At 44.0% G+C, this 13,222-nt stretch overlaps 1 protein-coding gene across 4 annotated transcripts in view; it reads right to left on the minus strand.

Moving 5' to 3' along the window:
* reln (reelin) overlaps window positions 1-13,222 on the minus strand; it is a 98,326-nt gene that overhangs the window by 4,980 nt on the left and 80,124 nt on the right. For 2 of the 4 annotated variants that reach the window (XM_085167711.1, XM_085167709.1), the window contains exons 34-63: window positions 12,640-12,913; window positions 12,409-12,549; window positions 12,126-12,303; window positions 11,925-12,009; window positions 11,650-11,832; window positions 11,334-11,502; window positions 11,105-11,210; window positions 10,773-10,999; window positions 10,411-10,634; window positions 9,944-10,088; window positions 9,368-9,626; window positions 8,942-9,191; window positions 8,685-8,853; window positions 8,031-8,171; window positions 7,671-7,848; window positions 6,329-6,522; window positions 5,965-6,215; window positions 5,723-5,877; window positions 5,414-5,628; window positions 5,093-5,270; window positions 4,823-4,998; window positions 4,633-4,739; window positions 4,298-4,540; window positions 4,028-4,203; window positions 3,865-3,938; window positions 2,860-3,021; window positions 2,613-2,770; window positions 2,242-2,461; window positions 1,876-2,073; window positions 1,303-1,401 (exon numbers count right to left, since the gene is read on the minus strand). In XM_085167711.1, coding sequence (XP_085023837.1) covers window positions 1,303-1,401; window positions 1,876-2,073; window positions 2,242-2,461; window positions 2,613-2,770; window positions 2,860-3,021; window positions 3,865-3,938; window positions 4,028-4,203; window positions 4,298-4,540; window positions 4,633-4,739; window positions 4,823-4,998; window positions 5,093-5,270; window positions 5,414-5,628; window positions 5,723-5,877; window positions 5,965-6,215; window positions 6,329-6,522; window positions 7,671-7,848; window positions 8,031-8,171; window positions 8,685-8,853; window positions 8,942-9,191; window positions 9,368-9,626; window positions 9,944-10,088; window positions 10,411-10,634; window positions 10,773-10,999; window positions 11,105-11,210; window positions 11,334-11,502; window positions 11,650-11,832; window positions 11,925-12,009; window positions 12,126-12,303; window positions 12,409-12,549; window positions 12,640-12,913 — 5,335 coding nt within the window. Of the gene's footprint in view, window positions 1-1,302; window positions 1,402-1,875; window positions 2,074-2,235; window positions 2,462-2,612; window positions 2,771-2,859; window positions 3,022-3,864; window positions 3,939-4,027; window positions 4,204-4,297; window positions 4,541-4,632; window positions 4,740-4,822; window positions 4,999-5,092; window positions 5,271-5,413; window positions 5,629-5,722; window positions 5,878-5,964; window positions 6,216-6,328; window positions 6,523-7,670; window positions 7,849-8,030; window positions 8,172-8,684; window positions 8,854-8,941; window positions 9,192-9,367; window positions 9,627-9,943; window positions 10,089-10,410; window positions 10,635-10,772; window positions 11,000-11,104; window positions 11,211-11,333; window positions 11,503-11,649; window positions 11,833-11,924; window positions 12,010-12,125; window positions 12,304-12,408; window positions 12,550-12,639; window positions 12,914-13,222 lie in introns of all 4 variants that reach the window. The other 2 variants (XM_085167710.1, XM_085167707.1) reach the window with 1 other exon arrangement.

Raw genomic sequence — 13,222 nt, forward strand, 5'->3', positions numbered from 1 at the left:
ACTGGGTTGGATCCCCTTTGGGCTTCAGAACTGCCTTAATTCTACATAGCATAGATTTAACAACGGGTCTATACTGACATGACAACATCACACAGTTGCTGCACATTTACCAGCTGCATATCCATGATGCAAATCTTCCATTCCATGTGGTGACTGTGGAGGCCATGTAAGTACAGTGAACTCATTGTAGAGTTCTGGAAACCAGTTTGAGATGATGTGAGCTCTGTGACATAGCATGTTATACTGGTGGAAGCAGCAATTAGAAGATTGGTCCACTCTGGTCATAAAGGGATGGTCGTGATCAGCCAAATACTCAGGTAGGCTGTGGAATTTAAATAATGCTTAATTGATACTAGGAGGCACAAAATGCCAAGAAAATATCTCCCACACCATGACAGCACCGCCATCATATAAGGCAGGATGTATCCATACATTCGTGTTGTCTAAGTGAAATTCTATCCTACCTCTCCTATGTTCCTGCAAAAATTCATCTTCCACTGTCCAGTTTTGGTGAGAGAAAAATCCCATGGAGAAAAATGGTGACAGCAGGGATGCATCTTGGAAACCCAGATATACACACATATATGTACATGTATGACCACAAACCCATTACAAAGAGTAATTCCTGATGGGAATTACAAAAAAAAAAAAGATCAGTAGGCTCAGATCAGTAGGCTACATCCATCATTTATATACAGTCTGTGTTTAGGACCTCACAGAGCATCTCAACAGTGATGCAACAAGGGACAGATAACTTAACTGCAAAATGGCGATAGTAACGGTAACTCAAGGGTGGATATGTAAACATGTGATTAATAAGAGATTTAGTGAAAAAATAAATGACACACGGTGTATGTGTTGTAACTGCTTCTTGACAACTCAGTGGAAAAAAAAATTATTGATAACCTGTTTGCGTGGAAGATGCATAGATTCTACAAAACACTGAAAATATGATGACTTAACAGCAGGCGTTGATCTGCTGAACACAGAACAGCCATCCACAGACATTATCCATCACCGCAAAGCATGCTGCAGTAGGTTTTGTGCCCTGATTGCCTGACACCAGAAGCTGCGATTAGCATATAAAAGAAAGTGATTTCTCATGAGTTTAGTTGTGGGTGGCAATCAGTGCACACCTGTGTGCTAACTCGATCACTGTGCGAGGGTGGAGTGCAGAGGGAACCATTTGTACAGTTGAGTCTGAGTCAAAGGTAGCGTCGGGGGCAGATCAGGGCTCTGTGGGGGGCCAGTTTGGGTGGGGGTAGGAAAGAGCCAGATGCCAGCTGGGAATTGGGTACTCACAGAACTACTTCCACATGGTCCAACGCCCACTGGTCGTGTCCTGCACCATCGTGTCTTGGCTGCCACCATCGCAGCATCACCCCTTTAACCCTCGCCTCACTGGAGAGATCATGGAAATGATTCAAGTGTCAGTGAGGGGCAACACGTTTGTCAGGGTTTATATCAGTGTTACACCAGCCTAATGGCATTTATCACGCAGGTAACTGTGTATTAAACACACTGTACTTACTACCTTACAGAGTTTTTTCAACTATTCATTTGTTATAAATAGAGTTAAAAATTCCCAGATGATTTAAAAGCCACTTCTCAGAAACGTTTACTTTTTAGAGCATAGTAGTTATTAAGAATTACTCAACATGAATGTTGTATGACTTACTAGCTGCTGCGGAGGGTTATTAAAACTAAGAAAATCATTACACTTTATTAATGATGGAATAAAAAGCACACGGTATTAGTTAAACATTTAAAAGGCCAAATACAAAAAATCCTATAAAAATCAGGCATTAATGAAGGATAGCTTCATTTAAACTGAGTATAAAACAATGTGTTTCTGGATTTGTGTGCATCACTTACAGAGGAATGTTGTAGGAAACTCTCTGAGCCTTTATGAAGTCTTTGGGCTGGTGCTGGGCGATTACATGCCAGCTGACTCCATTATTGATGCTGTATTGTAGCAGCACGGCCCGGTCAACCGTGTCAGCTTGATCTAAAGCTATGTTACAGCTTTCTGTCTGTGCCACGCTGCCGATCTGCAGCACAAACATGATCTTACTGTAAAGGCAGAGAAGAAAGGAATAAAAAAAGATTAGAAAAAAGACATTTCCAAGATTGACAGAACAGAGTATTCTGTGGAAAAACAATTTTTTGGGCTTCTGACTGAAGCAAATTGGCCTGTATCTGTATGTAGTGAGTTTATTTATGTTTTGGTAGTACCTGTACCTAGCTCTAGTGAGGTCCAGCGGTTTAGTAACTGCCTGCCTCATCTTACAGCCATTAAAGTAGAGTGAGTCTCCGTGGGCGTGCGGTGACAGCTGCCCACATCCACTGCCCACTCCACCACCCTGGATCAGCTGCCAGCTCTCCTGAGACACGCTGCCTGATTCAAAGTTGTCCTTGATGGAGCTGGGCAGGTCACTGCTGGAGAGGGAGCAATCGTCACCTGTTGGAGTGAGCAGAAGCAGAGGGGAAGAGACAAATATTTAGTCCCTTTGACCTTTTTCTACATCATATTACACACGGAGCCTTTTTCTGCTTAACAATTGAACTGATTATTAAAAAAAAGCCGTGTGTCTCTAATATACTGAACATACCATGGTGCCCCTCATCACAAATGCAGACTACTCCACTAGTACAGTAGCCGTGGCCACTGCAGAGCCCCGGGCAGGCCTCGCCGATGTAAACATGGTCCACTGCCCAGCTCTGCCGCTCTCCTGTTCCATCCTTTTGAATCCAGCGGAACTGAGTAGCCCTGGAAATATATGATAAATCACAAAAGCCTTATACTACTGCAATGTAAAGAGCTGTTGATACGTATCACTTTAAAAAAAGAGTGTGTACCCTGAGGAGACATGATCTGGTAGCTGGACAGTGACCCTGGTCCACGTTGAGCTGTTGACTGGACTATAGATTGTGGATTCGTGGAATTGGAAAGGGGAACAGCCCACGTTGTTAACTGATGAAGGGAGGCACTCTGACTGCACCAGCTGCCATGAGTCAGACCTAAGAAGGGAAACAGTCGATATACAGTAGATAATAGGAGTGAGGGGAATAAATTCATACAGCATGGTGTTGCAATATTTTGTGTGGCAATATTGGATTAATACAGGTACCCCAAAAATATAGTTTTTCTTATTTAATAAATTAAAAATAAAACAAATACTGAGATAATGTTAGCAAAGCAAACTTACATTGAATCAACTCTACCGATCCAACACTAGACACGCTTAGCTACACAAAGGTGTCCCCTGATGTAAAAGCATGCTAAACAGCTCAGTCGTGCAAGTAAAAATAGGACAGAATTTTTGAATTTTTCGACATCCTGCAACTGATTGCAATTTTATTGGTGACTAAATGATGGCACAGAGCTTGAGGGTGCTGCACATTTCCCACTTTTGATTGCAGAAGTTAGAAGTTGCCTGAAAGGAGGCAACCTTTCTGGAGACAGTCACAGTTTGACTTGGACTGACTGCAGTCACTCTCAGAGAGATGGTCCAATGTCTACAAATAATTGGTGTCTAATTTATGAATGCAGACATGTTGACGTCAGTTTGAATGAGTTTTTGTCAATGAGCACAACTCGATGGGGACTGAACTCATCCGATTTCTGTCTGATCATATTAAAACAAGCAGCAAAGGGAAAGGGAAAAAAAGAAGCAACCCTATCATTTTGCTAACTCGGCAGATAGCAAAATGATAGAAATCAGAATAAAATTGTATTGTGAGTGAAGTATTATGATAATATTGTATGGTGGGGTGTCTGCGGAGTCCCAACCCTACGAGATACCAGAGCTACCAGGAAATGGGACACATTTAATTACTAGCATCAGGCTGTGATATTCTTACCTTGCATCCTTCCTGTACTGCAGCAGGACAGAATGATGGTCTTCACAGGTGTCTGCCTCACAACCAACAACAATCTACAACAGCAAGAGGTATAAGACACCAACTAAGACTTAAAAGACGTAAGATAAAAGACCGACATTACAGTATTCTTTCAGTTCTGTACCTTGAACTGTAAGATATATCCAGGCTGCACAATGAGCTCTCGAGTGGCCAGGATGTTGTGTGTCTTATCTTGGTTCTTGTTGGGCCAGTACAGGTGAAAAGAGGGATTTCCACAGAAGCCTGCCGTACGAACGGCATTAGGGTAAAAGCTCCAGCTTTCCTCGTGGGAAACACCCTCTAGCGAAGGGCAAAGAAACAGGTGGTTTCCATCATATTTACTCATTGGTCATGCCATATTAGCACCTAATCGCGTAAAATCATACAAGCTCACCGTCATCAAACGTGTCGAGCAGGGTGGATGGGTTGATGTCCGACCCTCCCACTAATATGTTGTCTATGGCCCACTGAGCTCTTTCCAGGCTCGGGGTGGCGAGGCCAGAGGAAATGGTAAAAGGCTGCCACCAGCGCAGGCGAGTAGCATTGGTTAGGGCTCCTTCGGGCAGCACAATGTAGTCTCTTCTCACCGACACATACTTCAGATAGTCCATCTCGTGCAGCAGCGTCCAGGACACACCTGAAGAAGAATTAAAGGCAGAATGAGACATTTAAAGACCAAAAACAGATAAAAGAGGAACAAAAAAAGGAAAAAACACACAGTGACTCCACCTCCATCAGTAGAGTAATCCAGCAGCACTCCCTCTTTACGACAAGTTGGACGGTGGCACATGGTCATGTTATCTTCACTTCCAATCCTCGCCCAGTATTCCACAAACCTGCAAAAAATAAACACGGATTTAAAAATAAAACTGCTCTTCTTGTAACTTAAAGCTGTCATTGAAAGAAGTTAAATACTGACTTGGCTCCCCGTAAATCCAGATCAACAGTGACAACCTGTCTGGCATCAGCCCCACCGAAATACAGGGCTGTCCCCTCTACCAACACACCACAGTCCGTACAGGGCTTACCACCCTCCAGCACCTGCCACTGAGGACCTGTTGCCCCTTCCCAGTCAAAACGCTCCTTTAGAGTAGCCTACAGGGTAAACACACATGTATTTAAATCACGACCTGCTTCTTTTTTTCTAGTCTGTCTTTCCCGGGAGGAAAAAAACATGTATCAAAGCTACCTTCAGAGCAGTGCTAGCGTAGCAGTTTGGTCCAGTGAATCCTGGATCACAGAGACAGCGCTGATCCAGACAGTCTCCGTGCCCCCCGCAGTGACCGTCACACGCTGGCCCGATGTAAAAGTTCTCCACAGCCCACTGAATGTCTGAGTGCTGCTGGTAAAAGCGGAACCGCACCGCACTTAAGAAAAAGACAAGATAGACTTGTTGAGTAACATGCATACAATTTTCAGCAACAGTAATGTAACTTATTCAGAACTGTATGTGATGGTGCTGCAGTTAAACATGCAGCTCCGGTGGCATTGTTGATGTGAAATGACTTACGTGTCAGCCAGACTTTCAGGCAGAGGATAGGCTACCCTCTTCCAGCCATTAGTGGGGAAGAAGACTGACGGCTGGGAGACCTGACCACCACAGCGGGGGTCAGCAGGCAGGCACTGAGGGACCAGGTACTTCCAGGTCACTCCAAAGTCTACTGAATACTGAATGTGAACTTGCCGATCTGCGTGACGCTCTGGCAAACTGCAGCCAACAGCGATCTGAATGAAAACACAGACATTAACAAACAGAGATTCAAAAGGTGTAGAGCAAAAAACAAATGTTTTGACAGGTTACTTTAGAATCAGTGGTTACCTTGAACTGCATTACCCAGCCCTTATCTGGAACAATATCATGAGTGACAGCATACACCTCTCTACCGTCGGCATTTCCGCACACCATGACCCCGTCAGGAGAGCCACAGAAGCGCTGCACCGAGCAGTCCTCTGAGAACAACCAGTGATCGCTCACTGAAAACAAAGAACGTTAAGAGAAGAAAACATAAGTTGCTTCTGAGGAGAAAAAAATAAAAAACGCAGTGATTGATTGAACAATACCTATTGGCGTTTCTTCCTGCTCGCTCAGCTGACCTATCCTTCCTAAAGTCCCATCAGCAGGAGCCCTCTCATGGTTAGGCAAGGCCACCCCTCCAAATGTATCAGAGATCTGTGCCCGCGGGTCAGAGCCAGCGATGAGGACGTTATCTAGAGCCCAATCGCTGTGGTCTGCTCCGTCATGCTGAGGCTGCCACCAGCGCACGCGTACTCCTTCCTGACGGGCAGCAGGGGGCAGCAGCACATTCACAAACCTGAACAGATGATAAGATAAAGACATTCACACCTATCCCGGTTCTCTCCAGCTGTGTGCAAGCAGGTATGTCCATGGGAGGCAGGTAAAAAAAAACAAAAAAACAACACATACCCAGGTTTGGTGTACAGATCATAAAAGATTTCCGTCAGCAGATGCCAGTTGATGCCACCATTCAAACTGTACTCCAGAAGGACGCCCTGGTTGCGGTTACTCGGCGGGACCATGCAGCCGTACATGAAATAGAACTGGATGAACTCGGCGTTGGTCAGGTTCAGGTCCACTGTTACCAGCTGACGGCTGCAGCTCTGTGCACACATTAAGAAATTGGAGCCATTTGGATATTTGGAATCATGTTTCTAAACGGATGACGTTTTTAAATAAATATCCAAAAATCAGCATGCAATCAATCACAATCTGTTGTTTAATTACAGAACATAACAAAAGCAGTATGACGAGGTGTAAATAACGATCAGAAATCCTAATGTTAGATGTAAACAGCTGTTCCCATGATTTTTCTCTGGCCGTGTTCCTCCCAGATTAACATCAGCCAATAAATATTCACTTACAGGACTGCTCTAATTGTCTAGGGAAAACTTCAGCTGCTCATAAAGGCTGACAGATAGTTACTTTGTGGTTTGTTTTTCAATCATCTGTTTGCTGCACTGCATCTGCAAAGTCTGCCACAATCTTTGTCATGTTTTAGATTTTTATTTTACTCCACTGTGTGTCTAATTCTTCCTTTTTCCATTGTTTGTGTCTGATTCTGTCCACCAGTCCCTTCTTACCCTTCTCAACCTGTATCAATTTAGTCTATTTGTCTTCTTCAGTCTCTGTCAGTTGTCATCTCATCTCCTCCTGCAGTCCCTGCATTATCCCTTCTTTTTATTCTGATGGTTCCCTGTTTCTCCTTTGTTTTTGATGCTTTGTTGGATTTTTTTTGCCACCTCTATGCACTGTTTTTCTTAACCTTTAAAATCTGTTCAGATAAAGTTCAGATGAAAATATGACCCAGTGGAGAAAAAGACAATCAGAGAATTACCAAAACAGAGAAAATGTGCAGAAAGAGACATGTCTGTCTAAGATTTCAGTCTGCACAAATGAGAACATTTACTTGTGTTCACCCCTGTGTGCATTGCCCCCTGTAGTATAGCTGCTTTCAGCTCACTTATTCATGAGGGGTCACCACAGTGGGTAGCTCTGCATATTATATGTTTCCTAACACAATCCCCAAATGATCTGTATCTCCTCCTTTGCTTGAAGCTTTCACTTGTTTGGTGAATGTGTGTGAACCCACAACACTTGTGGAGCCACTTAAAAAGAAAAAAAAGAAGCTATTGCAGGTGATGATTTACAGGCAGTCCTTGCTTGTGTCAGGTCATACTGTGTAATGGTTTTTATATCATTCAATGAGGAAAACGGAGACTCGAACAACAAAGGTGCTTTGTAGACTTACCCCACTGAAGTGCAGAGCAGCTCCAGAAGCCACAGCTCCACACACAGTGCTGAGTTTCCCACCAGTGAGTACGTGCCAGTGACTGAGCGAGGGAGCTCGACTGAAACTGTCCTTCAGCTGGGAGGGCAGAGGGACCACGGGCTCATCGCAGTATTCTCCACCCCACTCTGGGTCACATCTGCAGACACAGATCAGCAGATACTAATACAAGCTAGCTTTCAAAGCATAGTGAACTTGATGAGTTAAACATCGCAACAAAAACACCTTCTATACAATTATGAGTAAATAAAAGCAGCCCAAATATTATTCTATATACAGATTCTGCTTTTAGACAGAACACCTTCTGCTGCTGGCACTTACACGCAGGAGCTCTGTTGGCAGCGCCCATGTCCAGAGCACATATCTGGGCAGCCATCTCCGATGTAGAGGTTGTCCAGAGCCCAGGTCTGCTGCTTGTCAAAGGGAGCCTGCTGGTACCATCGGAACCTTGTTGCTGGAGACCTAACAACATAAATTAAAGTTGGAGATACACATAATTTAAAACAGAATAAATCATACTGGAGCAACGTATGCAAGCTAGTTGAAGCAGACAACTCAGGGTATACCAAACACATACTGTAACGCATCTCACTGTCCTGTACTGTAATATACCAAAAACAACTTCCTAATTTGGCAGTCTATTTAACCTGCACATTTCTCTTCTCTCCTTCGGTCATGTCAGTGCTGCTGCTCCATTGTTCCCTGCTGCTTTAACTGCATCCACTCATGGAAGCGATCAAACCCCAATTACTCTGCATATTATGCCTGTTGGGAGTGATGAGTTGGCACATATAGATGCTAAACTGGATCTATCTTTTTCACCTGTTATTTCAAATGCGACTCATCTGAATTAGATCGTAGTGTAACTGTTACAGCACAGCCACTTCTTTTCCCCCTCAAACGCAAGAGAATGTTGTAGATTTATGATGATACATTTGTTCCTGTTTCTGAATAAAAGAACCAGCCTGCGCTGACCTGGCATATGACGGGATAGGCAGGGTGACACGACCCCACTTGTTATAGATATCAGAAACCAGAAGTCGCTGCAGAGTGTACGAAGAGCAGTCGGGGCTTGTGGGCAGGCAGTCTCTGACCACAGGCTGCCAGGTCAAACCAAGATCCAGGGAATATTCTAACTCTACAGCTGCAGAGAAACCAAAGAGGTTAATTTCTTTACTCCACTTATTTTCTTTTAATACTGCACCAATAATGGCTTTATTAATAGTACTTACAGTAGCAGGAGTTTGTGACTGAGCAGGAGGCAGAAAAGTCAAACTGGATAAATGCATCTTGACCCAGACTGATGTCAGTGGTGACGGCATAGCGTGTGTTGGACTTCTCAATAAAAGCAAAAGCGGGTCCGTCTGAGCCACAAACAGGCATTCGGGTCCCTCCTGGGTGGAGGAGCCATGAACGTCCATCGATTGAGGAGAAATCATCTTCTAGTGGTCCCCAGCCACTGGCACTGCCACCTACCACCACCTATGGATTAAAAAAAAGCAAATGTTTGCATGGTCAATGCAAACAAGGAAGGAATAAAAAGTAAATTAAAAGGTTTAAGATAGTTTAGATAGATAATAATCTTTTTTCAAACCAGTATTTAATTATAAATGATTGAAACACTTGATGAATGGCTGTTTGGATGATTATCAATGTACCTGATCAATGACCCACGGGCTGTAAAAGTGTCCATTTTCAGAAGGTTGCCACCACCGGAGGCGAGTGGACGTGGTGCGGGCACGCAGTGGGATCTCCAGGGCAACCAGACGAGCCTGATTACTGCTGTTGCTGAAGAGGAATTCCTGCAGGAGTCCCCAGGTCAGACCTCCATCCACAGAGAACTGCAGCAGGACTGGCTGAGAACGGGGGTCCGGTGGTGCTTTACCACAACCGAGGCGCAGGAAGAACTGAACAAACCTGAAGAGCCCAACAATCAACGTATGAGATTCAGCTCGATTCAAAGAATGCAGGAAAGGGTGATTCATTTTCCTAAGGACTTGCATGATGACTGTTTTGGAGGGCTGGACCACTAACCTTATAAGGACATAAAATTAATAATGAGAAAAACTGAGTTCAGCCTGTTGGTGGGGCCCTCCACAACAGTCCCAGTTCATCATGTAAGTCCTTAGAAAAATTAATCACCCACTCATCAAAAAATGGCTTAGATCAGTTATTTGGAAAAAAAACACATAAATGTTTATTGCATTCATTCTTTGGTCCAGATGTAGGTATACCTGGCATTTGACAGGTCCATGTCATCGGTGACCAACATGCGTAGGCCATCCTCACTGAAGAACAGGTGGTTCCCACTTGACATGATGCCACACTTCCTGGATGGTTTTCCACCGCTCAGGAGTCTGAAGTGCTCAGCGGCTCCCCCTACAAAAGAGGAAGTGGAAAGTGTGTAGAATTTACAAACATACAAAACGTTTTTGCAAACAACATGAATGCATGAAACATAATTAACATAACAAGAGTAAAAAAGTGGAAAAATAATGCTTTAAAATGTTCTGGAATTAACTAATTTTCACTACAGTGAATGAAATAACCCCCCCAAAATGCTCACATGCTATTTCACATGGTGACAGAAGGTGAATTCAAGCAGCCATAAAAGTATAAACTTGACTTCTGATGACTTGGATCCATAATTAGAATCTAAATTTAAATATAAGATTTAATATGCTTCTATATGTTGTTGTACCTTCAAAGTCCTCTTTAAGGAAGTCAGGATTGGGGGTGTCAGGCACAGAGCAGTCAGGTCCAGAGTAGCCAGGGTCACATACACAGTGACTACCACCCACACAGGCTCCATGACCATTACACATGTCCTGACACTGTGGGCCAATGTAGATGTTGTCTAGGGCCCATGTTGGAGGAGAAGAACCAGTTGAGAAGAAACCTTGATACCAGCGGAACCTCACTGACCTATGAAATAAAAAAGAAAACTAAGGATTAATGAGGCAGAGAGACAGACATAAACAGACTGCATGCTGCAAGAAACTTGTTAAGGAACAGTATACGTATAGTCAAATTGTTATGTATTTAAACCGTTATAGTCCTTACCCACAGAGGCGGAGTTTGCCAAACTGAATTACCTCCTTTCTCCAGCCCTGAGTAGTGCCAGGGAAATAGATACTGGCAGGGTGAAGCTCTGTGGAGCAAAGTGAGGAGGGCTGTGGTCCGCCTGCACACAGTGGAACCAAGAGGTGCCACGTGGCACCAAAGTCCCGTGAGAACTCAAGACGCACGGGGTAAGCAGAGGAGCTTTCAGCTGTGCAGCCCACATTAATCTGGAGAGACACATACAAACAACATGAGTGAAGATGACAAGCCAGGATTTATTTGTTTTTACTGTGAGATTTACGACCGTTGCTTTGATCAAGAAGTCAGTGTACCTCAAACTGGATGATCGTGTTCTCATTTACATCAATATCTCTGGTGGTAATAGAGTGCTCTCCAAGCTCACTGGAGACAAACACCATAGCTGACTCATCCTCCTCCCTGCATCAATCACATTTAAGGGTAAAATTATATTTTGCATGTTTCATCATCAATGAAAGCACAGATGAAGCAAAAACCCAAACACAGTCACGAATGACAGTGTCATTGTCAACAAGTTCTTACAGGCCAGTCTTCTGGTAGGGGCAGTAGAGACCAGTGTTTCCCCCTGGAGAGAAAAGCCAGTTGGACTCATTGGGGCCTTCCTCAAAACTGTCTATCACCACTGGGGGGTTGTGCAACGAGCTGCCATCAATGATGAGATCATCTATCACCCACACCTCCTCCTTCTTGCCTAAAGGGGATAATATTGTGGAGATTAAACACTCAATCTGGAAATTTGACCTTCCAAGTGGGAAAGCAAATGTTAGAACAATAGTTGTAATACAAGTGAATATGGATGAGCAACATCTAAGCATGAAAGTGGTGGTTTCATACTCACCGCTGTTGTAGGGTTGCCAGAGTCTGAACCGAGTGGCGTTGGTCTGAGCGCTGGCTGGCAGTGGCAGGTGAAGGAAGAGAGTGTCAGTTGAAGCTGGGAAGTAAAACTCATCTAAAAGCAGCCAGCTGATTCCTCCATTCACAGAGTACTGCAGCAGCACTGAGTGTGAGCGCTCTGGCACACCTAGAGAGACCCAAAAGGATGTACTGTTATACTCATATGACTTTAATTTGTTGTTTACAAAAATGTAGCTATAAAAGTGAGTTTTGCAGTACCTTTAGTGATGAATTTGAAGGAAAACTGGATATAGAGAGTACTCGTGCAGTCAAGATCCCGGGACACAATCATTCGCAGACCATCCTGCAAACAAACAAGTTTGTTGTTGGTCAGTTCGGAAATGTCAGTGATCTGAAGAGTTCAAGCTGTATCTGTTTGATTCAGCTGGCTCTTCTCTGCATGGTGTTTAGGATGCCTACCCCTTTGAAAATAAGAGCAGTGCCAGACTTAAGAGGCTCTCCGCTCAGAGTTCCCCTCTCGGCTCCATAAACTTCAGGCCAGGTTTCCTGTTGCAAGTTCTCATTAAAGTCCTCTCTTAGCACAGATGGCAGTGGGGACAAAGGCACACAGTGCGCCCCTCCATAACCCTTGTCACACCTGTGTGAGCACAGGAGAAAACAGAAAGTTAAGAAGGATTTGCATCTCTGTAAAAAGAGCGACTTTAAATGAATGAACTGTGTAGAAAAGCAAGCTTTTACATACACACAGTGCCCGTTGTCACAAAGACCATGTCCAGAGCACATCCAGGGGCAGCCAGGAGCAAGTAGCACATTATCTAGAGCCCATCCTTCTGCTCCGGGGGTAAAATGGGTCTGAATCCAGCGGAAGCGAGTTCTAGGGGAACTGAGATCCAAGAGTTTGTAGCTCAGAAGAGTAGCTTAAGAAAAATACAGCAACTCTCTCTACTGTGTTTTAGAACATAAAAACACATACTTAGCTGCACTAGGCAGGTAGACGGTGATCCTCCTCCAGTGTTTGTACTGCGTTGATGTATAGATGGAACTCTGAGTATATCCAGCACAGCCGATGGCTGGGGGCACACACTCTGGTGTGATGAGAGACCAGTGGCGACCACAGTCTATGGAGTACTCCAGTCGCACACCGTGGGAAAAAGAGGTGGACTTACTGCAGCCCATGCTCAGCTCAAACTGCAGGAATGAAGAGCCTGTGACCTCAAAGTCCCAGCTTTCTGCATATCTGGGTTTCTCTGTAAGCATAGTATAAGAACAACGTTACATGCATCCAGTTCCTTATACTAATTTTAGTCAGTGTCTGTAAATGTCAAAATGTTGTGAATTATATTTGGTTATCATATTGTATAAAGATTACTTATGTAAAAATTCCAATAGGTAAATGATGAAACATGGCCATGTTTTGAGAAAAGAGCTTGACAATCAGTGTTTCATGTGTTCGCACAGGCACACGGGAGCTTTATGTTTATAGATGCGTTGCCAAATTGCTCTTGCTGTGGCCGTGTAATGAATGGCCCAGTTGTAATGTACTATTTGTAAATCTG

The sequence above is a fragment of the Neolamprologus multifasciatus genome, chromosome 7 (assembly GCF_963576455.1).
Source record: "Neolamprologus multifasciatus chromosome 7, fNeoMul1.2, whole genome shotgun sequence".
NCBI lineage: Eukaryota > Metazoa > Chordata > Actinopteri > Cichliformes > Cichlidae > Neolamprologus > Neolamprologus multifasciatus.